Here is a 25640-nt window from a genome sequence, read left to right on the forward strand (position 1 = left end):
TACTACATAATTCGGCAGGGGAGTGAATAACAGGGAATAGGTAGGAGAGAGATGTGAATTGTTACTATCTAAGGGAAACTGATTCTCTTGGCTGCCAGGCCTGGGACTCCGGCCATTTTGGGAGGTTGAAGTCTTGGGGGCCTTCCTATTTCTTTACCTGGACGTTGGCGGGAGCCAGCCTTCCATGGGACTCACGGCCAGGCTTTCGTTGAAACCTTCAGAATACCGGGAGTTGTCCTGGAAGGCAAAATTGAAGCCCTGCTCCTCCCTGTTGATGATCTGCACGGTCTCCCGGACTTCTCGGCCTGTGGAGGAAACATCAGCCCTCAGGAGCAGCCCGGGCATCGGGGCGAGCAGCCACCTGCCTGCTCCGGAAGGATCTCAGCAGACACTGCTCGGCAGGTGAGAGAAATTCTTCTTCCAAGAGATTCTCCAACTCCTTTTCTTTCCTCTTCCAAGCTCCTCAGCCGCTGACTACCTCTTTCTTCCTTTCGCTCTGCAAGTGACCTTCCTTCCCTGGAGGGGCTCCAGCTCTTACTCTAGAACTTGACCCCATCAGTTGCCGGCTCCTGCTAGGTGGCTCCTCTGCTCCGTCCCAGCTCTCCGGGGATCCTGGCGACACTGCTTTCCCTCCTTGCTCCTTCAGACCCAAGGCCTTCCTTCTTTTGCTAAGGGGGCTTCACCTTCCCTGGTAGGCCCCTTACCTCTGCCCATGCCTTTGTCAAGCAGGAACACCCCTGCATTGAACGCTTTAAATTAGATCTCGTGCATGTCATGAGTCTTGACAGGGCCCTGACTACTGCAGCTGCTATTACTATTTTGCTTTTTCTTACTTTCCTTGACTATTGTAGAGAATTTGTTTTTCCACAAAAACTGTGAATTACTCTATCCACTTCTCTTCTCCCTGCCCCCCAACCCTCCCGCCCCCCGGCCCCCGTAATCCTTTGGGATTAAGGTTACCAGATGAAGCAAAATTTTTTTTCCGTATATGTCCCAAATGTTGCATGGGACATACTTATGCTGACATATACGGATTCTAAAATTTATTCACTGTTACCTGAAATTCAAATGTAACTATGTGTCTGTATTTTACCTGGCAACCCTCGCTGAGATTCTAATCAGAACTTGATTAAATTTGCATTTGCTTTTGGGAGAACTAACAAATATTCAGATCTTGGTTAGGGGCATTTTAATAGGATTTCTATAGTTTTCTTCATATAGGTCCTGTGCTGTTCTTGTTACGTTGATCCTTAGATGTTATATAGGTTTTGTCAACACTAAATAGAATTTTTTGTTTGTTTCTAAGTGCTTAGTACGAAAAGAAAGAGACACTATTGATTTTGGTATACTTGTCCTGCATCCAGCCACTTACTAAAAATTGTCTTGTTCACTTAGTATTTGTGTTGCTTTTCTCTAGAGCAGCGGTTCTCAACCTATGGGTCGTGACCCTTTTGGCGGTCGAACGACCCTTTCACAGGGGTTGCCTAAGACCATCCTGCATATCAGATATTTACATTACGATTCATAACAGTAGCAACATTACAGTTATGAAGTAGCAACGAAAATAATTTTATGGTTGGGTCACAACATGAGGAACTGTATTTAAAGGGCCAGAAGGTTGAGAACCACTGCTCTAGAAGTTCTCTATGTCTGAAGTAATCAACACAGCAATATGAGATAGTGTTGTCTCATTTTCCCTCAATGTTTTAGCCAATTATTTAATTTTCTTGTTTTCTTGTATTTGCTAAAGTCACTAAAAAATGTTCAACAAGCCCTAGCCAGCTTGGCTCAGTGGATAGAGCCCTGGGCTGAAGAAACTGCAAGGAAATGAAGACAGTCAGTCCAGGCTCTAAAGGAATCTTCCAAGGAGGACCTGCAACAAGGCTCCTAAATTTCCTTTGGTCACGGGTGCATGGGTTTAGAACATCCTTGGTGGAAACTGGATTGAGAGGTAAATGTTTTGTGGCTTGGTGAACAGTGAGAAAGGTCCTCAGTCATGCTTCTAGAAGGCGCCAGGGGAAGTCCCCCCCCCCCCCCCCCCAGGCTGCTCCTGGAGCGCATTGCTGGGTTGGTCCCACTTCCCTCCCCTACCGGTCATGCCAACTCTAAATGTAAACCTCCAGGGCAGCCTTACCAATGAGGAGACAGCTGAAGTTGATGTGTGACTTGTCCAGATTGACCAGGGGGTCAGAGGCTTTGCCTACCAGCAGGAAAGGGACTGTGATGTTGTGCTCGGGGACTGAGAAAGTCCAGAACGCTTCTGTGATTTTCAGATGCAAAGGCGTGAACTGGAAGATAATCTGAGAAGACAGTTTGGAACACAGTGGGAAGAAGCACTTCTGTTTACTTACCCCACGTGCCCTTAGAGAAGCGGTTCTCAACCTGTGGGTTGCGACCCCTTTGGCGGTCGAACGACCCTTTCACAGGGGTCGCCTAAGACCATCCTGCATATCAGGTATTTACATTACGATTCATAACAGTAGCAACATTACAGTTATGAAGCAGCAACGAAAATAATTTTATGGTTGGGTCACAACATGAGGAACTGTATTTAAAGGGCCAGAAGGTTGAGAACCACTGCCTTAGAGGCTTGTCGGCAGTGGGGTTCTGGTGGCTGATGTTACCAGGTCACCACTGCCTTTCTACCCTCTCTGAAGGGCATGTAAGTCTGGCTGTTCTGTCTGATTGCCCTGCTTGCCCACAGGGTCTACACCATCCGCAGCTTCTGTTGATTAGGCTTTCAGTCCTTATACACACCAGGTCTTTGGACGACATGTACAAATGGAGAGATTCAGATAGGAATTTGGAACTTTGACTTTTCCCGAGAAGTTTGGGAGAGTTGGCAACCCTGGCCCACTGTCTGTGTGGTGGTGATCTGCCGGAGAAGCACTGTGGCCAGCCAGCTCTGCCTGGCACTCCCTGTCAGGGTGCCCTTGGCCTGCATCATTCGTTTGTATGACCTTCCTGGAGGCAGCCGAATGCATGATTTCTGTTTCCCGGATTTGTTTCTGACTCTAAGATTCCCTGCAGGACTTACAGGACAGGGGACCCGCAGATCTGTTTTGACCAGCGAGCTCATGTTTCTTTAAGCTGGACCCCCTCACCTGTGTCACTGTGGAGACTGCAGGCCTGAGACGTGGGACATGACGCCAGTGTTCTGCTTTGACTTTCATCCTGACCAAGTGAAAACACATCTGTGTCCTTTCACAGCTGTCAGTCCCTTGGACAAAAATAACATTGTCCCATAGTGTCCAGGCTTTGGTGGGTGTCCAGCTTCCCTGTTCTGCTTTAATCATCTCAATTTTTTTAAACCCCAAATACTAGAGATCTGCTTCTCCATGGCCAACCAAGTGAGCTCAGGTCTGTCTTGTCCATGAGGACTGCCTAACCCCGTGGTCGGCAAACTGCGGCTCGCGAGCCACATGCGGTTCTTTGGCCCCTTGAGTGTGGCTCTTCCTAAGCCTTAGGAGTACCCTCATTAAGTTAATAACAATGTACCTACCTATATAGTTTAGGTTTTAAAAATTTGGCTCTCAAAAGAAATTTCAGTCGTACTGTTGATATTTGGCTCTGTTGACTAATGAGTTTGCTGACCACAGGCCTAACCTATATGGTAGCCACTCAAAAAACACGTGTGGATGGACTCACCCTTAGGCTGTCCACCCTAACTCTATCGCTGGTCTATGGCACACTTGCTGTGCAGAGAGATAGAATGATTGAAGCCTTGGGCCGAGCGGTCCTCATACACACACACACACACACACACACACCTCGGCTTTCTTTTCAGGGTGGATGCAGCCCTTCTCTGTGAGGCAGGTGAAGGCTGAAGGGTTCTGGAGACTTTCCATTTCTTCAGAGACCCAGCGGAAGCAGTAGGTGCTAGCGGTCGGGTTCAGGATTGTAAACGTCCTGGCCAAGGGGGAAGAATCGACAGCAGAGAGTGAGAGGGAGGGTTGAGGATTAAGAGACACTTTCTCAGGACCTAACTGCCCTGGCTCGGTCCCTCTACGTGGGAACCAGAACTGTTGCAGATACTTTTTTACTGTAGAAATAAAAACCACACCTCACGTGGGGGCCCAACGTATGGCTGGAGCTCCGAACTTTGGAGAAATAATGGTGCTAAGGGCCCTTCTGTCCCAGTGATCCTCTGTGTTCAAGGTGGTGGTTAGGGATTCTATGCCTTCTAAATGCCCCCCTGCCCCCCGCCCCCCCCCCCGCCTCCCCCCCGCCCCTCCGGTATCAAAACTAAGGAGACTGAATTCAATTTCCTTACTGTAGCAGCTCTCTCAAGTCAAACCCCAGCGTATCAAACTGCTTCTAGGAACCCATCCAACTCAAGTCTCTGAATTCTTCCTCTGAGTTCTTTAGAAGGATTGACTGATATGAACTCAACTGATGCAAACCGAGGCAACTCACCGGAGATTCTTCGCTCCTATGCCCACACTGGTGAACTCGATCACCCGGGTGTTTGGGTCCAGAGGCCCACCACCAGGTCCTCGGAGATCCGGGTTGTGCCGATGACCAGTGATGTAGTCCGACTCTTTCAGTTCAAAGTGGCAGATGGGCAAGAAGCTCCGTCCTTTTGCTGATATGACTGGGCCTTGCTCTCCAGGTAGTAGGTTGGGAATCCTGAGAGGATATGGTTATTTTTTTTTAAAAATATATTTTATTGATTTTTTACAGAGAGGAAGGGAGAGGGATAGAGAGTTAGAAACATGGATGAGAGAGAAGCATCGATCAGCTGCCTCCTGCACACCCCCTACTGGGGATGTGCCTGCAACTAAGGTACATGCCCTTGACCAGAATCGAACCCCGGACTCTTCAGTCCCCAGGCCGATGCTCTATCCAGTGAGCCAAACCGGTGAGGGCGGATATGGTTATTTTTATTTATTTTTTAGTTTTAGCCAATTGTTGCTTTCTTAGTTGGTTGGAAATGAATATTACATCTACTAAAATATAAATATGAGCTCCATGAGCGTAGAGGCTGGTTCTATCTTGGTCAACAATATAACCTCAGTGTCTTGACCAGTACATAGTAGGTATTCATTAATTAGTGGTTGAGTGGATGAATGTGTGAATAGGCTGAGTATGAGAAGCCTGAATTCTGGTCTCTTCTGTGTCCCTAAGTGTGTTACTGAGTTACTTCCCACACCAGGGTTGAGAACATCTCCCTGCTGTAAAATGAGCACAGAGGCGTACCCTCTGGCCCTCTCAGAGGCATTTGTGGGATATGAAAAGTGATGCTGAGATCCTAAAAACGTATCCTGAGCTCCTCAGAGAAAGTACACTGGATGTAAGCAGACTTTCAGCCCCAGATCCAAGTTGAGGTGACCCAGGTGCAGGAGGGTCCCTGCAGTGTGATTGCAGGAGGCTCTTATGCTCACGTAGGTCCCTGCCACACTCAGCCATGGTTCATGGGATCCTTCTGTAGTAGTTCTCCATGGAGCTGCCCTGGGAGTGGGTACCACATCAGGGACTCTCATGGCCAGGAGCTATTGGATTGGTTTTCTCTAACTCAGTCTGGACCCCATCTCTTCCTTGCTTACCATGCACCAGGTCTACAACCTCCACCGTCCCCACCACCTAATGCTTGTTGTGCTTATTGTGTGCCAGGCACTGTTCTAAGCTTCAGGGAGTTACCTCATTCAGTCTTAACTCGAACTCTGCAAGGTGTTATTGTTACTTGCATCTTATAGTCAAGGAAACCTGGTATCGGTAAAGGTACAAAAAAGCCTTCCTAGGTTCATGCTTGTCCCAGGACTGGAACCCACCTGGCTGCCAACTATTTTGTTGCCCAGTGGACTTTTGTCTGGGGCCAGGAAGAGAGAGGTGGGGCAGAAGAAGGGTCTAGAGAGGGTTGCTGAGCAACACAAAAGACTCCATTCTCCTTGTTCTCCAAAAGCTAGCGCCTTCGAATCTTTCCAAAGCGAAATGTGGCAAGTTGGGGCTGTGGAGGGGCCCGGGTTGGGAAGAATGGTGGTCGTGGTAGCAGAGAAGAGGGACAGGAGGGGCAGAGCTTTGTCTGGGGAGCACATCTCCTTACTGGCAGATAATAGTGCTCTCGAAGTCTCCAACCTCCAATGGGGAGAATTTCACTTGGATCTTCTCAGCCTTCCCCACTGGCACAACGCCAGAGATGGGAACCACAGAGAAGGACAGTGGGGAAGGGTCAGTTGAGTGTTCCACGGCGCTGTCCGCGGTGCTGCCCTGGCTCAGCTGATCTTTTTGAGAACCTGGGGACAGACAGAGAGCCAGTGACATTCTGAATTTGCAGTGGGAGGACAAGGAGAAGGCATCCCACTCGCAGGTCCTTAGGGACCCTCCGTGGGGTCTAGGAGCTCACCTCTTCTAGCAGATATAGTTAACTTTAGGCTCTAGGGGTAAGGAATTGACTCCTAGCTCTCACAGGTGACTCGTGAAAAAAATATTGTCATTAATTCCATCAAGCTTTCAAATTTGTTTCCCTTTGGTCCAAGGGAGTGGGCCAAGTAGATACCTGTGGGTCTTGTGCCTCAAAAAGAATGGGTAGTGAACATAGTTTTTGGAGAATCACTGTTTTAAAGCAGGAGTTCACGATCCAGGGCCCATGGAAAAGGGCCGTTTGGAAGGTCTGGGAATCTGCCATATTGAAGCAGGAATAATGGATATTATTCCTGCTGGGTCCCTTTTTTAAAGTGCTGCACGTGCATCAGCTGCAAGTCGGGCAAGGTATGTGATTTCCTGGGGAGACAGCTCATAGCTTTCACCATTGTCTCCAAGGGACTGTAATCTTCTAAAAGGTTAACATCGGAAAGATTCCTAGGGACCTGAGCTGGGATGCTGGCCTTGTGAGAGGTGGGGAGGGGGCAGGGTCCAGGCCCCAGGAGGGCAGAGGTCAGCTCTTGAGGTCTCAGGCCCAATTGTCTCTACAGACACCAGGAGGCCTCGGCTCTGCTTCTCCATAGCTCCTTGGGCCGAGGGAGCAAGGCTCTTCTACTAACCGGGCACTCCGTTCACCCCAGGTTTTACCTGCCATCGCATTTACCTTGGTTTTCTGGCATTGCAAAGCTGACAGTCTTCGCTGTCTCTTCCAAGGTCCAGCTGAATTCCAGCTGCACACTCCCTGTGTTAACCAGCTCCAACCTGCACACAGATGGGGGAACGCATTTGAGAAACGTGCTGCAAATGATTTGTGTCTTGTCGGCACATCCATCATCTAAAACTTTTACTTTTTCCTTTGGGTGAAGTCACTTTGTTTTTAAAATATTTCTTCAAAAGGCAAGTTTTAAGCAATGTTATCTGAAATCATGCATTTGATGTACCGATTACATTTCCTTCCAAAACACAAAATATATGCATAGCCATTGAAAGTGAAAATATCCACGTTTAGCCCTTAAAGTCATCCCCTGGCACCTTATGCGATGAACTCTCAGCCTGTGCCATGGTAATCCTGAAAATTCCCAGGAGAGAGGAAACAAAAATCTGTTTCACCTGAGAGTACCTTCCTGGGGTGCAAATTCCATAGCCCCTTCCCTTCGTGAATCACTTCCCGCCAGAAATAATGTCCCTGTCCTCAGAAGCCACCTGACCTCTTCCTGAGATGCTTTCACTGGCTGAGATACTTGTCTCAAATTCTTCTTGCCTCAAGTTTCCCTGCTCCAAGACAAGAAGTGGGAGAGAGAAGCTTTTTCCGGAATCACTATTAAACTTGATCATAGACAGTGACAGCAGGAGGATGAGGTCTTGATACAAGGACATGATTGTGGCCCTGGCTGCTTTGCTCATCAGCCCACGGACTGAAGGGTCTCAGGTTTGATTCTGGGTCAAGGGCATGTATCTCAGTTGTAGGCTCAATCCCCTCTCCCCATCCCCCGCCCCCAGCCCCTAGGTGCATGCGGGAGGCAACCAATTGATGTATCTCTCTCACATCAATGTTTCTCTCTCTCTCTCTCTCCTCTCCTCTCCTCTCCTCTCCTCTCCTCTCCTCTCCTCTCCTCTCCTCTCCTCTCCTCTCCTCTCCTCTCCTCTCCTCTCCTCTCCTCTCCTCTCCTCTCCTCTCCTCTTCTCTTCTCTCTCTCTCTCTCTCTCTCTCTCTCTCTCTCTCTCTCTCTCTCCTCCCCTCCCCTCTTTCTAAAAATCAATGGAAAAAATATCCTTGAGTGAGGACTTAAAAAAAAGAAAGAAAGAAAATGATTGTGTAAGAGAAAGAAACACAGTGCTCTCCTGGTTTTAGGGGAGGAGGTCTAGGATGGGTTTAGGGATTAGATCTCCATTATCCCATCCAGGTAGTCCAGCAGGTATGTCTGAAGTCAAGTGCGTTGACTTCAGGGGCTTATGTTCATGGTGTGAATGCGTGAGTAGTGGCCTTCAGTCTAAAGGAAATTTTTATAAAGTGGAGGAATCTTAGTGGCACGGAGTAGTCTTCACAAAAAGAATTCTGGGTTTAGGTAAAGGGCCATAGAGGAACATTTTTTTTGGCCTTTGCATGCAGTAGGTCTCTGCAGCCATCACTCACTCTGCTATTGTGCAAACACAGCCACGGACGATGCAGAAACGAATGGGCATGGCCTTGTGCCAGCAAACCCAATTACAAAAATAGGTGGCTGGCTGGCTTGGGCCCACGGGCACAGCTTGCTGATCCCTGCTTCAGGTGCAATGGGCATCAGCAGAAGATCCCACTCCTTTCCTTGTGCCGTTTGCTGCTATGATAACTTGAGAGGACACTTCAAGGGCACCAAATGCAAAATGAGGTGACCAAGTCAGTTACTAATGTTTACAAAGTAGAAATGTCAGCGGTTTTCATTTCTGCTTTTGTAATTCTCAAAGATTAGTCACAGTCCTTTTCTTTTTGTCTGTGTTGCTCTCTCTGCTTAGAAGGCCCTTTTTTCTCACTTCTTCCCTGGGCTATCTCCTATCTGGTCTCCAAAATTCAGCTGGGGCACCACTTTGGGGAGCCTTCCCTGATACTCCATCTCTCCCATGTCAGTCTGCTTTAGGCACTCTTTTTTTTTAAAAAAATATATATTTTATCGATTTTTTTTTACAGGGAGAAAGGGAGAGGGTTAGAGAGTTAGAAACATTGATCCGCTGCCTCCTGCACACCACCCACTGGGGATGTGCCCACAACCAAGGTACATGTCCTTAACCAGAATCGAACCCGGGACCCTTCAGGCCACAGGCCAACGCTCTATCCACTGAGCCAAACCGGTTAGGGCTGCCTTAGGCACTCTTACTGCCTACGCAGGACACGGTGCTGCCGCTACCATGACCCCTACTGTCACCTATTCCCCCACTCCCCCCCGAGACCATGAACTCTGAGAGCAGAACCCATGGCATCCTTGTAGCCCTGTGTCTGAGTGTGGGTGAAGGGTTACTATAACCCTTTCTCCTTCTAAGGACAATTCTGACTTTGAACTAACTTTCTAGCTCAGTTTCCCTGGAAAATAAAGGAGAAATGCCAGCGGTCTTAATAGGCAATGTTGTTTATGGTAGAAATGACTCCCGCTTGGCAAATTGCAACTGGTCTGGATGAGTAATGATTATCTGGAGGGAAGCTATAGGTGTGGGGTTCTCTGAGTGTAGTGACTCTTGTAACTGGGCATGTCCCCTGCAGGGATCCTGGAAGCGACACCTATGGAGTGGTCATGAGAAATGCTGCTTCTGTTAGTCATGGGGCTTCTTAGCTGAGGATGGGCCCTATCCCCCCACTAGTGTGGATATTGCCTGAGCTGTCACCCGGGGCCCCACACAGTTCCTGGGTCGTGGTACGGATTGCTGTGAGGACTCTTCCCTCTGAAGCTGAGCAGCTGGTGCCAGTTCCCTGCCTATCTTGATTTCAAGTGTAAACTTCAATTGCTTTGTGGGTCTGAGTGTTTCATTGGCACCACGAAGACACTCTGGTGCATGCGACAGGCGACGCCTGGTATGTGCTGTCGTAGACACTGAATGCAGGTTTGGTTAAAGTCTGAGTGGATGACGAGATGAAAGAACGTTGAGCGCTGGGAGGCTTCTGAGGACTCACTGAAACACTCGGGCCTGGTACACCAGCGTGTCCTTGAAGTGCACCTCGCTCGTCGGGCACTGGTAGGATGCGAAGTTCACGTTGGCGCTGACCTGCAGCATCAGCTCTCGGTAGTGCTCTTCCAGCACCGAGTGCGCAGGCTCAGGGTCCGTCTCTATCACCTGTAACAAAGGCAGCCGCGTCTTCAGTGATGCACAGCCAGCTGTCACAGGGACACCGTGGGGAATAACAGCACACTACTCTGCACGGCAAATTAACACCAATCTGTAAAGTCACATTCCAGAGTTAAAGATGAAGGAAAACCTAAAATGACTCATTAATGGGAAGGAAGTGAGAAATTACTGAGGGCATCAGAGATGCACAGACATGAGTTTAGGGTCAGACAGACTCCAAAGAAGGTAGAAGGAAGAAAATTATAAAGATAGGAACAGATATTAATAAAACAGAAAATAAGTCTAAAACAGAAAGGCCCAACAAAGCCAAAAGTTAGTTGAAAAGATTTGAAAGACTTTTGGTGAGATTGATCAGGAAAAATACAAATAACCAACATCAGAAATGAAAAAGGGACATTATTATTGATCCTACATATTTAAACATATGGTAAAAAATATTATGAATAATTTTATGGAAATATATATGAAAAATTAGTTGAAGGGCAAATTCCTAAAAAATAATTTAATTAAAATAGACCCAAGAAAAAATAAAAAAAATCTAAAGAGTCCTAATACTATTAAAGACACCAAATGGTAGTAAAAAAATCTTAAAGACCTAAGTAAATAGAGCGACATACCTTGTTAATGGAAAGGATGGAATAATATTATTAAATTATCAATTCTTCCTAAACTGACTTATAGGTGCAATCCAATTCCAATGAATTTTCCATTTTATAGTATAGTTGACCCTTGAACAATATGGGGGTGAGGGGCACTGAGCTCTGTGTATAACTTTGACTCCCCCCAAACTTAACTATGAATGGCCTACTGTTGACTTTACTAGTAACATTAATAGTCAATTAAGAATATTTTGTCTGCTATATCTATTATATACTGTATTCTTACAATAAAGCAAGATAGTGAAAAGAAAATGTTATTAAGAAAGTCACAAGAAAGAGAAAATAGATTGACGGTATTTATTGAAAAAAGTCTGTTATATATATTGCTGTAAGTGGACCCACACAATTCAAATCCATGTTGTTCAAAGGTCAATTGTACTTGGTAAATGGATTGCACAATTATTTTGAAAAACAAAGGGCCAAAAATAACTAAACAGAACAAAACAGTATGGAGGAGGGACCTCCCTTCCAGATATCAAGGCTGATTATGAAGCTACAGGAATTAAAGAAGCGTAAAACTGGCACAGGGGTAGAAAAATTGGCAATAGACTATAGAGACAAGAAACATCTAGGCACATATGAAATTTAGATGACAAGGGAGTCACGGCAGATCACAAAAGAAGTGCTGGGCCCAAAAGGGATTTGGCAAGATTAGTTATCTAGATGGAAAAATATAAAATTGGACTCTTGCCTCATACCATAATACCCAGGTGGGACACACACACACACACACACACACACACACACACACACAGTGATTATTTTCTTCACTGTTAGAGAAAGGTTTTAAAAACAAGACACAAAAATAAATAATTATAAAGGGAGAGATGAACATTTTTGTTCACAAAAAGATAAATCAAAGAAAGTGAAAAGATAAGCTAAAATTTGGTGAAGATGTTTGCAGACAAAATATATAAAGTAGAGTTTATAAAAAATAAAATGACACATACAAAGGACAAGCATCATAGGTGAAAAATGGGCAAAATGCATTTACATTAAGAGATAACTTATATGGCCAATAATCACATGAAGAAGTATTCAACTTTAGTGACTGGGGAAATGCAAAGGCCCAAAATGAATCTATTTTCTATTTGTTTCTTTTTTTTTTTTCAATCCTCACCTGAGGATATGTTCTACTGAATTTTCAAAGAGAAAGAAGGGAGAGAAAGAGAGAGAAACATTGATCAGTTGCCTCCTGAACATGCCCCAAATCGGGGAATGAACCCACAACCTTTTTAGTGTGTGGGATGATGCTCCAACCAACCCAGCCACCTGGCCAGGGCTATTTCCTATTCATTTCAAAGATAAAAATAAAAAAATCCGACAATGCCAAATGTTGGCGAGATCATAGATCAATGGGATCTCTTTGCTAGTAGAAGTATAAGTTGGTACAGCACTTTGGAAAAACATTTGGGAGTTACCCTGGAAAGTTGAACATTCCTATATCCTGTGGTTCAGCAATTCCACTTCTGGAAATATAAACTCTTTCAAATGAATACAATGTGACATGAATAATAATGCTCATAGGAACACAGTCCATTCTAGAGAAGCCCCAAATAGCTTTCAAAAGAAGAATGGATGGTAAATAATAATGGAATTTTATATAGCAGAGAAATGGGTGTACTGTAGCCACATGCCACAATATGGATAAGCACATGCAACAACCTTAAAGCAAATAAAGTAAAAAAAACTACAATTAAATGTTTAGTTGCATAGATTAAAAAAGAAACAAAAGACAAAAATCAAGAGAATGAGCAAAAAAGATTCAGGAGATGACGTCCTCTAGGAAGGAGGCTGAGGGAAGGCACGGCTGAGAAACACATAGGTAATCCACGTTCTACTTCCTGTGCTGTGTGTGGGTTCAACTTGGTTTATATTATTACAAGGGAACCAACCAAGGAATAATTAAAAGAGGGACATGCACGGACCAGAGATGAGATTCTGTCTACCATTAATCTAATTCTGGACACCTGAGGGAAAAGGGAAACAACGAAAAGACCAGCCATGACATTTTTGAAGAAGAAAAAGGTGAGAGGACTTGCTCAGTGAGATATCAAAGCTTAATCTAAAGCTCTACCAACTCAGAGGTGTGGTTCATGTGATATGTGTAGTATGGATGGCAGGTGGCATGCTTGGAAGTTCAGTTTGCCACTTTTGAGATCAAAGTCAAGTGGAATGGCAATGGAATGCCCTGCGGCTATTAAAAAAGAAGGATCTCTCACTCTTTGGGACAGCATGGATGGACCTGGAGATTATTATGCTAAGTGAAATAAGCCAGTCAGAGAAAGACAAATATCATATGATCTCACTTATCTGTGGAATCTAATGAACAAAATAAATTGACCAACAAAATAAGTCCCAAGGCCTGGGACAGACTGACATATCTGAGAGGGGGGAGGGGATGAGAAGGGATAAACCAAAGAAATAATATACTTATATGCATAGCCCATGGACACAGACAATAGTGCAGTGAAGCGTTGGGGGAGGGGGGGCGGGGCAGGGTCTTTCTTAATTACGAAGGGGGCAAGGGGAGGAGGAAATGGGGACATCTGTAATACTGTTCACAATAAAAATATATATGTTAAAAAAAATCAAGTTGAATGGGAACAATTTCTTTTTCCATGAAAGAAGGAAATGGTGAGACAGGGCAATGGTGAGGGCAGTAGGCATCCAGGCCTGGCAGGCCTGGCCAGATTTGGGATTAAAGTCTCTACTCACTTTTCGTTTTGGAGTGAAAGTCCCGGGCATGTTTCTGGGCATGTCCACCCACTTGACTGTGCGCATGCGGTCATCCCAGTCGGGGACATGGTCTGCAGGTTGCTGAAACAGGATCTTGGAGACCTTGCACTTGATGTCCATCTTCTTCATGTTGATGGGTATGTCTGACCTCAGGGTCATCACGATGTCCTTGGCACACCCAGGGTGGAGGTGGCCAGTCTGGGGAAGAGCCTGGTGTTAGACACTTGGGAATTCAATCTTATATAATCATTTTCTCATGACTATACAATGGAGTTTTCCAGCAGTTATGTGACATATGATATAGCATTAGGCTGAATGCAGAAGCAAATATGAGGATTAGCTGTCTCTTCTATCAGGTCAGATATTAAGGAGATTTATAAAAATGCAAAATAATGCCTCTATTCTCACGCAATTTCAATTTTTTTTATTTTGAAAGATATAGCTGTTTTTATAAAAATATATTTATATGACCATGCAATGGGCTTATTATTATATTTTAAAATTAATAAATGAATGCAGTTTTTAAAAACACTCTCAGTTTTAATTTCTAATATGGTAAATATTGATAGATATAACCTACATAAACAAAAGCTCTTTGGGGGGTATCCTCAATAATGTTTAGGAATCCTGAGACCAAAAAGGCTCAGATTTGCTGAAATATACAGCAAATACATGAGAAATCCAATTTGGGCTGTAGAAAAAATCATTTATGATTTCACATACATAAACACGCACATACAATACTCTCACATATACCAAAACTCATATGTAAACAAAACTCACATATATAAAACAACATATATATGAAATATATATATACATATACATGCATATATATATATACATACATATGCATATATATATGCATATATATATATATTCTAGTCCTTTCATATTTCTGAAATTGCCTCTTCTGGAAGATGAAAGGAGAAAAAAGCTTTGTACTTACCATACTTCCCAGGGCCACAAATATGTGTGTGCATATACAGGAGCGTGAGTGTGAGTGTGTGTGTGGAAGGGTGTGGAGGGGTGAGTGTGTGTGTGGACTATAAGAAGCTTATCCCTGTCTACTTTCACTAATGATTCACATCTCGCCAGGAAGCGTCCAAGCTTTAAAGGTGGGGCCCCAACCCCCTCGCTCTATGCCCTGAGAATTCTGTGCTTGAAGACTTGGTGGCTGGAACAGAGCGGGAGGCAGTGGGTATGTCTGCATGTATCAGTGTCCTGGTACACACAGACATACGCACTGCCTCCTGCGCTGTTCCTCAGAAGTCAGTTATCAATGAAAAGCGCCTGCGGGCCAGAGGCTAGGATCTGCTACCATGTTGTCCAAGGCCTTGGTCAATGGTGAGATTTGGTCAGCAATTCACAAAATGTGCGCTGTGAGATGCTAAAAGGAGGGGTTAGAAAATTGCAGGTAAAACACACTTAGCTAGGTGTTAGAATGCTGAAGGGCACTGGGGGGGTCTTTAAGAGAAAGATGTAACTTGAAACATGTTCTAAATCTCAGTTGTCCACAGAAACCATCATCCCCATTTTATCTTTTAGCGAACCACTAATGCTTAAAGAACACACACCTAGGGGGACACAGGTGTACACTCCGGGATAGGAAGACTGGGACCTTTTCTATCCACACAGGCTTCCATGGAATTTCTCAACATCAGTCTAGCAACAGTCTTGGCAGACCTCACTCTCTGCTCTTAGATCAGAGGGTGTGTGTGTGTGTGTGTGTGTGTGTGTGTGTGTGTGTATCCACAGGAATGGACTAACAATCAAATAGGTTTGGCTTAGGCCTAAAGGAGTCCAGAAACAGTAAGTAGCTTTCACTTACCTGTGGGGCAAAGGTAATTGTAGCTAACGAGGGCCATTCAAACCGAATCACATTCACTTGGCTGTGGTTAGTGACTGTGAAGCTCACGCTATAGCTGCTTCCAATGTGGCAGTCCCCAAACTGAATGTGGTCCACCAGAGCAGCTAGGGAACAGAGCAGAAGGCATGTGGGTCCCCCGGCCTCCTCCCAGGGCCCCGACCCAGCCGAGGCAGCACCAGAAAGACAATGTGTCGCATCCTCATGTAACCCCTCCCTCCTTGGATTGTTCTATTGGAAAAACTGGAGTCCTGAGCAGTAAGCTTTCCTTCCTTGGGGAATCTACTTATCCATCCATCCATCCATCCATCCATCCATCCATCCATCCATCCATCTTTCCATCCACCCACCTTGGCCCTTACCTTCAAGAGATAACACAGTCCCCAACTCCATTTATTTGCTGAAACATTACTACTAAGGGTTAGGGTTGCCAGATAATATACAGGAGTCCCATTACATTTGAATTACAAATAGACTATGAATAATTTTTAGTATAAACATGCCCCGTGCAATATTTTGGGATATACTTAAACCAAAAAATAATTCATAATTTATCTCAAAATCACATTTTTTAGAAAAATGTGTTTGTATTGACTTCAGAGAAAAAAGGAGAGGGAGAGGGAGAGACAGAAACATCAATGATGAGAGAATCATTGATTGGCTGCCTCCTACACGCCCCCCAAACTGTGACCTCCTGGTTCATAGGTTGACGCTCAACCACTGAGCCACTCCGGCCAGGCCTGAAATTCACATTTAACGGGGACTTCTATAGTCTGATTTTCTAAATCTGGCAAGTCTCTCAGAAGTATAAAATTTGATTTCTGAACTAGGGCTCACTGCTGGCTCCTGCTTGACTTCTGAGAAGAGAGAAGCCGCCCTGTAGCCACAAACAGGGGTGAGGCGTGCTGATTTTTACCCATGTCATATAGACAGCGCAATGCTCTATTCCAGGACTATAATGAAGCTCCTAGAAAAACTATGGGATGGTGTTGGTATAATTCGCTTCATAGCAATTAGGCACACAGTTAGGGTGCTTAGCAAATGCTCTCCGAGGGTCACGAGGAAGTAAATTCTCTCCTACCCCAAAGAGTGCAGTCAACCAGATGAAGCTGCAGCACTTGACAGACTGCAGAGCAGAATATCTTCAGCTTTCATATACTCTCACATCACCTAGAGGCCCTGCTAGAATGCAGGTTCTGATCAGCATGTGAGTGCTGGGGGCGGGCCTGGAATTCCCATGTCTAAGAAACTCTCAGGTAATGCTGATGCTGTAGGTTCTCAGACGACAGAGAATGATGCGCTAGAGGAGGCACAAGCCTACACCTGTTAAACAAGCCCACCATCTCTCTTAGAATGTCCACGATACGTGGTGCAGGTGAAACAGACAATGTCAACGTGAGCCAGTTAATAGATATAAACATAGGAAGCTGCAGAGAGATGTGTATTCCGTTCTTCGCTAATCTGGGGTTTAAATTTTGGTTATTAGCTAAATTTGAATTGGAATTCAAACTATAAGCCCCAGAAGGGCAGAGACGCTGGCTGCTCATCAGAGCTCCAGGGCTCAGCACAGTGCCTGGCACATGCATAGGGATGCTCCATGAATGTCCCTCGAGGGTACACATGAGTGCAAGCAGTGACGGAGCCAGGCACGAAAGGGCATACAGGGATGCAGAGGAGAGTCGGTCCTAAATTCCCAGGAAGCTAGTTGATCTGTTTTTTAAATTTCACTCTCATTTAACATGACCCAAGAGCCAACAGTGGTCAACACCTCACTGTTGCTTCTCCCACCTGCCACCAAGTTTTCCATAGATACGTCCTCGGTGACCTCGGACATGTCGAAGGCCTCCCCGCTGGTGGGAGCCACCAGCCCGTGGACGTTGTCCAAAGTGATGTCATCCTCGTAGCCTTCTCCCACCAGGCGGATGATCGTGTCCTCGTACTGATTGTTGAGCACTGACAAGTGGATGGTGCCCGTCATCCTCCCGACATTTCGGGCTCGGAAAACAACATCAACTTCGGCTGTCTCTCCGGGAAGAACCACCAGGGAGGCCGTGTGAGCTTTCTTTGCTGCAAAGAGAAGAGAGAAGCATGCTGTAGGGTCAGCTTAAAGGAAGATGCGTCCATAAAGACCCCGAACCTGCAACCAAGATTACTTTATCCAGCAAAGCTATCATTCAGAATAGAAGGTCAGATAAAGAGCTTCACGGATAAGAAAAAGCTAAAGGAGTTCATCACCACCAAACCAGCATTATATGAAATGCTGAAAGGTATTCTTTAAGAAGAGGAAGAAGAAAAAGGAACTCTTACCATTTGCCACGCATGGATGGAACTGGAGAGCGGATAAATACCACATGATCTCACTCATTTGTGGAATATAATGAACAACATAAGCTGATGAACAAGGACTGATCCAGAGACGGAGAGGCATTGATTGGACTGTCGGGACTTGGAGGGAAGGTAGGGGAGGGTGGGGGTAAGGGGGAAAGATCAACCAAAGGACTTATATGCAAGCATATAGGCCTAATCAATGGACATGGACAACGGGGGGGGTGAGGGCATGAGCGGGGGTGGGGGGGTGGGGGGGTAGAGGGTAACGTGGGGACAAGGACACATATGTAATATCTTAATCAATAAAAAATATATTAAAAAAAAAAAAGACCCCAACTCAAGGGCAAGTGTGGGAATGAGCACTGTTGAGCGTGGCCATTGGTAACAAGACACCCTGCTCTCTCTGGGTCCTGACTAGTCTCCCATTGAAACAGTGACTGGGCTCCATTGCTCTCTAGAAGCGACTCTTCCTCAACTTACCTTTGGCATGGGGTTCGTTTTCCTCTATGATGTAGATGTAGGAGGTTGTGGGCCTCCCTTTCAGGGAGAAGACTTCTAGTTGGTCCTGCAGGTCGACATGCAGCTGGAGAAGGAAAGCAGGAGTGAGTGTTATACTTACAGGCTGCTCGTGGGTTTTGAGGCTACGGTGAGACCCCGTGCTGTTTGGAAGAATTCCCAAAAAAGCCATTGTGCCTAGTGCCAGAGTTTTTGTTTCTTATGAAGAGGGAGAGATCATAAATATTAGACTTAGAGAGGAAAAAAGAACATTTAGTGCAGCTCTTGTTATCCAGGTAAGGAACTGGAGGCCCAGAGAGCACAGGTACCTTCCCAGATCAGCCAGCTCAGTAGTGTCAACGTGGGTTTGCCACAGCCTCTGCTGTTGACAGAGGTGGTTGTAAAATATACTCTAGACCAGTGGTTCTCAACCTTCTGGACCTTTAAATACAGTTCCTCATGTGGTGACCCCCAACCATAAAATTATTTTCGTTGCTACTTCATAACTGTAATGTTGCTACTGTTATGAGCCGTCATGTAAATATCTGATATGCAGGATGGTCTTAGGCGACCCCTGTGAAAGGGTCGTTTGAGCACCATAGGGGTCGCGACCCACAGGTTGAGAACCACTGCTCTAGACTAATAAATGAAAATGGATATTTGTCATTCCATGAGGGACTGCATGCATATGAGTTTCTAAAAACCAGTGTCTCCTAGGTACCAGTGCCTGAGTTGTTTGACAGTGTCATGTTGAGTATCCTACCAAGATGAGAGAAAACCAAGGTGGGCATTTTCTCCAAAATTAATTGGAGGAAAATGATGTTTTCCAGCCCACTGATTTAAAAAATAAAATCAGCCTGGCTGGCGTAGCTCAGTGGTTGAGTGTCAACCTATGAACCAGGAGGTCACGGTTTGATTCCTGGTCAGGGCACATGCCCAGGTTGTGGACTCAATCCCCAGCTGGGGGCATGCAGGAGGCAGCTGATCAATGATTCTCTCTCATCATTGATGTTTCTATGTCTTTCTCCCTCTCTCCTTGCCTCTCTGAAGTCAATAAAAAACATATAAAAACCCCTAATTATGTTGATTTTAAAAATAATCTAAAAGAAATTCTAGAGTTAAAAAATAATAACAAGAATTTATTTGGAGGTTTAATAGCAGATTAGTTATAACTAAAGGCAGAGTTAATAAACTGAAGACAGGTCAAAAGAAATTATGCACAATGAAGCTCAGAGAAAAATGGATGGATAACACAGTGAGATTGTGAGACATAGAGGATATACTAGTAGTGAGATGGTCTTCTATATGTTTAATTGGCTTCCCAGAAGGAGAAATGGGACAGAATAGAATAAAAGCAACATTTGAACACACATCTAGGAATTTTCCAAAAGTTGCAGAATCGAGAAGCCCAGTGATTTTCAAGAAGGATATCCATACATAGACACATAATAGTGAAATAGCAGGAAGCAAATACAGAGTGACAATGTAAAACACAGTCAGAGGGAAAAGGTTGCCTTAAAAGAACATTTTAGACCGACTGCTGGCGTCTCAGCAGTCACAGTGGAAACCAGGATACACTGGAATGGTATCTCCCATTTGCTGAAAGAAAACAACCGCTAGCGCAGAGTGTTCTATAACCAGTAAAAGTTACATTAAAGATGAAGAAGAAATGAAGATTTTAAAATAGAAATAGAGAATCCATTACCAGCACACACGCATTAAGGAAATAGTAAAAAGTATTCTTTGGTCAGTAGGAAAAGGATTTCAGATGTAAAGTTGGAGATGCAGGAATGACAAGCAAAAGAAAAAAACATCATCATCATCATCATCATGATCATCATGTGGGTAGACCTAAAAGAGTCTTAACTGTATAAACAACAATAATAGTAATAATGTCTTGTAGGGTTTACAATATATACAGAACCCGAAGCCCTCGACAAGCTGTCCCCTTACTCTGCCTCCTGTATTTATCTCCCACTGCTCTCCTACCTGTACACTATGCTCTCATGAAGCTGGTGTTTACTAGCTCCTGTTTGTACCTTCTGCTTTTTTGCTTGTGTGACTTTGTCTTTGCCATTTTCTTTTGCTACCTGGATGCACTCACTCACTGCCATGCCCACCAACTAAAACCCAGTTACCTGCTGTGCCACTCAGATGTCATTTTAGAGGGAAATTTTCCTTGGCCCCCTAGATGGGATCAAGGTCATTTTCAAAAGTCCTACAGTCTTTGGTTTAACCCTTACACAATTTAGCACTTTTTTTTGTAAAATAAAATTTTACAAAATATAATGGCTGAACCAGAAGTCCCTACAGATGCTACATCTCTCACCCCCAATGAGGTTCCTTTTGTTTTCCTTTATTATAAATGCAATGTTCATTACAGAAAAAAACAAAGACGACACTAAGCATACCCATAATCCCACCCACTAAGCTTGGTGCATGTCGTTGTACACGGCCTCACGCAGTGATTGTTAGTGGACTATGTAATCTGCTCTCTGACACTCCTTGAGGGTAGAGAGCATGTCAGATTTCCCTCTGCATTAACACAGGGTAATGGATGAGGAACATCAAAGAAGCCCTCATACAAGAGGGAGGGCAGGGACCTCAGTGTCAGAAGTCTTACATCTGAAGGCTTCTTCTCCCTTTCCACCCCGCGCCTCACCCCCCAGCAGTACCTGGGCGGGGATATTGCCATTGTTCTTGAGGATGAGAGGGAGTTTCTCTGATTGGCCAAGAAGAAGCCTCTTAAAGAGGAGCAGGAGGTTTCCATACTGGTTGTGGAGAATTGGCCGCACAATGGTCACCCGAGGGAGGGTCCCCTCTCCCACGATATCAAACGCGAGGCTTCGGTTCTTGGTCTGGATGCTGCAGGGGAACAGGGAGATGGAGGCCTGTCAGCCCGGCATGGCAGGAATGACATCCCATAGGGTGTGGCCTGCAGCCCCGCTTGCAGGAGAGGTTGCTGGGGTGCTGGTACCTGGACACGCCATCCAAGGTCGCCTCGAAGATACACTGGTACGACTGCATGGTCTGGGGGGTGAAGGTCACCGTGGCAAAGGCATGTGAACGACTGGCAATACACATCTTGTTGGGTTCCACTTCAAAGATGTCAATGATGCGGGCCGTGGCCTGGTGAGGGGGGAGGGGCAGGAACCCACACATGTGTGAGCTATGTGGCACTGACACAGAGTTTGCTGCTTATCTCTGTTGCTCTGGCTGTGAAATCTCCCCTCTTGAAGCTCTGGGGTAAACACGTTCCATTGCCTGCACAGTCATGCCCCTGAAAGGGGCAGCCTAGACACTCTGGGACCCATCTTCCAGCAATAACCAAGTTTCCTTTGTTTTTTTTTCAATGGACAGCCTGCACTTTAGGACGGGGAGAACATATCATGCTTGCAAACCCCCCGTTAGAAACTTATCTTTGTTTAGAAATCAGGCTTCCTCACCTTTTTATGTTTGTTTGTTTTTAAGCACAAAATAAGGAAGAAAGCTGCTCCTTTGTGTCCCAAATAAAGTCAGAGAATAATGTCACTGTATGTCACTGGGGCGTGAGGGAAGTCATAAGAGGAATTAGTCTCCCAAACCCTGTCCCTCTGTGGTGGGTGCCAGCCTCCTGGGAATGCATACTCTATTCTGGCTCTAGGCTGGGCCAACCCTCTGGGTGGTCTCCCCACCACCACCAGCCATGTGAACAATGCCAGCTCTGGGGCACAAGGACACCTGGGCCAAGATTCTACTTTGGGGCAGAGAACTGAGCAGCTGAGATAAGACTATAGCATCTGTAGCACTTCTGCTTGGAAGTGAAGGGTGAGTGAAACCTACTGACTCAGCCCTCTCTCTTGTCATTCTGAATTTTCTATTCCACTGTGAAGAATATATAGAAAATTCCTCACAGCCCAGCCCCCTGCTCTCTGTGGTCTGTCCAGTTTCCTCCTACAACATCCAGCAGGGCCTGAGTGTCAGATAATCCCCACTGATGTAGACAGGCTCCAGAGCAGGGGTTTCCAAGAGTTCTCTCCCCGGCTTTCAGCCAACACAGGTGGGCTGGGGCCGAGGGGGGCTGCTTACCTTGTTGGAGACAGGCTTAACCACAATGGTCACATCACAGGCGATCTTCCCCACATTGCTCATCTTGAACCGCGCCTTGGCCTGATGGCCCACCATGACATGGCAGAACATGAACTTGTTCTCATCCTCCACAAACAGCCCCTTGCTCTCTGTGGTCTGCAGGATGCTGTACAGGTTGGTACTGTTGCAGATCTGGTGCTCCTCAAAGACGGAGGCGTTGTTGTCTGTCACGAAGGCTGGGGAGTGGAGGGAAGACTTAGACGCAGCCCGGTAGCCCAGTTCCTGCTTTCTCTAATTCCTCACTTGGAGGTTTGGATTCCGACAAAGGACAATCATAGAAGAGAGATAGGGTGTGAGTGATGGGACATAGTCTAATTTCTTTCATACGGATCTTGTGGGTCGCCAGACCCCAACCACCGTTCCTCCCAATGGCAAGGAGGGGTAAGATCAGGATCTGGGGTGGGCTTAAGAGAGGAGGAGGCAGTTGGCTCCCTTTGGTGCGAGGCTGCAGGGCGCCTCTCGCCAAAGCAAAAGCTCTCCCCGTGCTCCGTCTGAGATCCGCTGGGTTAAAGCTGCAGCATGCTCAGTCAATCACCGGCACTGTGCTCCGTGCGCGTGTTGCCCACAGGGAGTGACCTGGCCATGAACAGGCTGGATACGGGACTTATGCCAGATCCCATCGAACCACAATTCCCAGAGAACCTTGGTCATCTGAGAAGCCCAGACCAAACTAGGAGTTTAAAGCTGCACATCCCCGTGTAGGTGTGCATGCCTTGTAGGTCTTTAGGGAGAAATGTGGCTGAAGACGTGACTAGAGGAAGTTCTAAGGCCCCAAAGGTAGCAGCCCAGCCATGTTTGCTCCACATGTGCATGGGGGAGGGGCGGTTACAGAGGAAGGTCTTGTAAGGGATGCGGTCCCCTCTGAGTGCTCAGTACCTGGTAGACAGGCTTCCGCCAACAGGCTGTAAGGAATGCCGCCAGGGTGGTCTCTGGGGTCTCGGTCAGAGATATCGATCGCCATAAACTCCTCACACTTTCCCACAGGGTCAGCCACGCAGTCAACGGTGAGGGTCTGTGCTCCTCCGGCAGAGATGGAGCCAAACCCAGGGTACACGGTGAACATGCCGTGGCTGTAGCGAGCCTGCAGGAGACAGTGGGATTGTGGGAGGGGTGGAGCCACGCGGGTGAGAGAGACTGAGCCCTTCCACCAGAGCTGTGAGATGGGGTCAAGAGGGACTGTTGGGTGGTCCCCCAGAGGCTTCCTCTGGGGCTCAGCTCTTCTCCTGGGGGGAAGGCCTGGGGGTTCTTCAGGGAGGGGATCTCTCAGTGCTTCCGACTCAGCAAGTTCTCAGATGAAGCACAGAGATAACTCCTTTTGCTTTGACCAATCATGATTGAGTGGGGCTTTCGGGGGACAGACATGTTCCACATCCTACGACACTTACCCAGGTGGGAATCTGCCCTCCATTCTGTTGTTGAACCCCTTCATGAAATTCTACATTTTGCTTATTTTATTTTTTTTTCAATTCCAGAATTCCCATTTGGTTCTTCTTTATGGCTGCTCTTTCTTTGCCGAGACGTACAGTGTTTTCAATTGCTCACAGAAGCACGTCTATGTTGGCTGCTTCAGTGTCTTTGTCAGACAATCCTAACAGCTCTGTCCTCTCGGTGTTGCCATATGTTGCTTGACTATTTTCATTGAGTTTGAGATCTTCCTGGCTCTTAGTATGACAAGCGAGTTTCAGGAGAAACCTGGACATTTTGGGTGTTATATTACGAGACTTTGGATCTTACTTAAACCTCTTTGACCTGGCTTTCTCTGAGACCTCTCTGGCAGGGGGGAGAGAAGCACTGCCTCATCACCTCCAGGTGGGGGTGGTGGTCCAATCCCCCACTCAGACTGCTCATTTCTGCCAGGCAAGGGTGGGGGCTCCAGCTCCTCACTAGTCCTCAACAGCTACCGCCCTGGCAAGGCGGGGGAGGAGAGCTTCCTTACTGTCCTGTTGCTGCCTGGGTGGGGAGGTCCACTGGGGGTGGGGGAGAAACGTCTGTTACCACTGGGTCAGGTGAAACTCAAGGCTCCCATGTGGTGTCTCCACTAACAATGGGGGAGGGGGGAAGGTCTAGAAACTCCTGGCTACCCACTGCGTGTTCTTGGGACACCATTCTGGCCGGGGGTTGAGGCACCTCCTCATAACCTGGATAAGGGTGAGAGTCTTCCCACGGTCCTTTGCTAGCAATGGTGGGGTAGGATCCTAGGTTTTGTCATGTTCAACAGTCATAGGATAGGTCTTATTTGAAGGTTTCTGGTTTACCAGGCTGCTCTTGTCCTGGTTGTTTGGCCAGTGGGAATAGGCTTTTGTTGGGGCCTTTTTTGGATCTGTGCCTGGTGATGTTTTTGTGTTGCCAGCTCCTTCAGCATCCCGATGAGATATATGAGGCAAAAGGAAAACTCAGGAGACTCACCACCGTGATATTCATTGGGTCCCAAGGACCCTCACTGACCTGATTTGTTTTCTCTCCACCTGTTTTATACGTAATGTCTAGGGGTTTAGTTGTACTTGGTTTGGGAAGAGTAGGGAAAAGTATATCTAACTCCATCTTACTAGAAACAGGTGTCTTTGAATCTCCTTTTATTTAAGCCAGTCTTAATGGGCTCCTGTTTCTTATGAGCAAAAGATTGTTAAATAAAAAATATATAAAGAGTTGAAATGTAATCGGAAGGCGGTGAGGAGCCAATGAAGGTTTTAAAACAAAAGAGGGTATCCAAATTAAAGGCCATTACACCTGCACTTAAAATGAAAGTGGCATTTCAGTAAACTATTTAACGTGCCTGCTATCCTGGGGAGGGGAGTGTTTGTGCAAGGACTAGTTGGAAGGTGGTCTTACAGGGTTTCTTTGGACAAGGGAAAGGGTCCTTACCTGGCTAGTGATGTTTATTTCTTTCTGAGTAGTTTCTGAGAACTTGGCTGCTCTGGAAGGGGTAGCCTTGTAGAAGTTCTCGCTTTCCCGGGATCTTAAAGTCCTCGCGTGGCTGACTCTAATTAAAGAAGCAAGAGTACATATACCCTTAGATTGGGGTGGTGATGTTAAATGCCACCTGTCTGTCTGCTTGCAAGGTCCCTTCTCCTAGGAATGGGGGAAGGGCCCCCCCTTTTTAAAAAAATATTTTTTATTGATTTTCTACAGAGAGGAAGGGAGAGGGACAGAGAGCTAGAAACATCGATGAGAGAGAAACATCGATCAGCTGCCCCCTGCACACTCCCCACTGGGGATGTGCCCGCAACCAAGGCACATGCCCTTGACTGGAA

General features: G+C 46.1%; 1 protein-coding gene across 1 annotated transcript in view; it reads right to left on the reverse strand.

Moving 5' to 3' along the window:
* HYDIN (HYDIN axonemal central pair apparatus protein) overlaps positions 1 to 25640 on the reverse strand; it is a 343591-nt gene that overhangs the window by 25554 nt on the left and 292397 nt on the right. Inside the window, exons 58-73 of the mRNA XM_036346816.1 lie at positions 25252 to 25369; positions 23266 to 23470; positions 22330 to 22565; positions 21239 to 21390; positions 20937 to 21126; positions 18247 to 18349; positions 17227 to 17505; positions 15403 to 15545; positions 13551 to 13769; positions 10001 to 10161; positions 7025 to 7122; positions 6044 to 6233; positions 4417 to 4629; positions 3771 to 3909; positions 2135 to 2300; positions 158 to 305 (exon numbers count right to left, since the gene is read on the reverse strand). Of these exons, the coding sequence (XP_036202709.1) occupies positions 158 to 305; positions 2135 to 2300; positions 3771 to 3909; positions 4417 to 4629; positions 6044 to 6233; positions 7025 to 7122; positions 10001 to 10161; positions 13551 to 13769; positions 15403 to 15545; positions 17227 to 17505; positions 18247 to 18349; positions 20937 to 21126; positions 21239 to 21390; positions 22330 to 22565; positions 23266 to 23470; positions 25252 to 25369 (2760 nt within the window). The remainder of the gene's footprint in view (positions 1 to 157; positions 306 to 2134; positions 2301 to 3770; positions 3910 to 4416; positions 4630 to 6043; positions 6234 to 7024; positions 7123 to 10000; positions 10162 to 13550; positions 13770 to 15402; positions 15546 to 17226; positions 17506 to 18246; positions 18350 to 20936; positions 21127 to 21238; positions 21391 to 22329; positions 22566 to 23265; positions 23471 to 25251; positions 25370 to 25640) is intronic.

This window comes from Myotis myotis, unplaced genomic scaffold, assembly GCF_014108235.1.
Source record: "Myotis myotis isolate mMyoMyo1 unplaced genomic scaffold, mMyoMyo1.p scaffold_m19_p_19, whole genome shotgun sequence".
NCBI lineage: Eukaryota > Metazoa > Chordata > Mammalia > Chiroptera > Vespertilionidae > Myotis > Myotis myotis.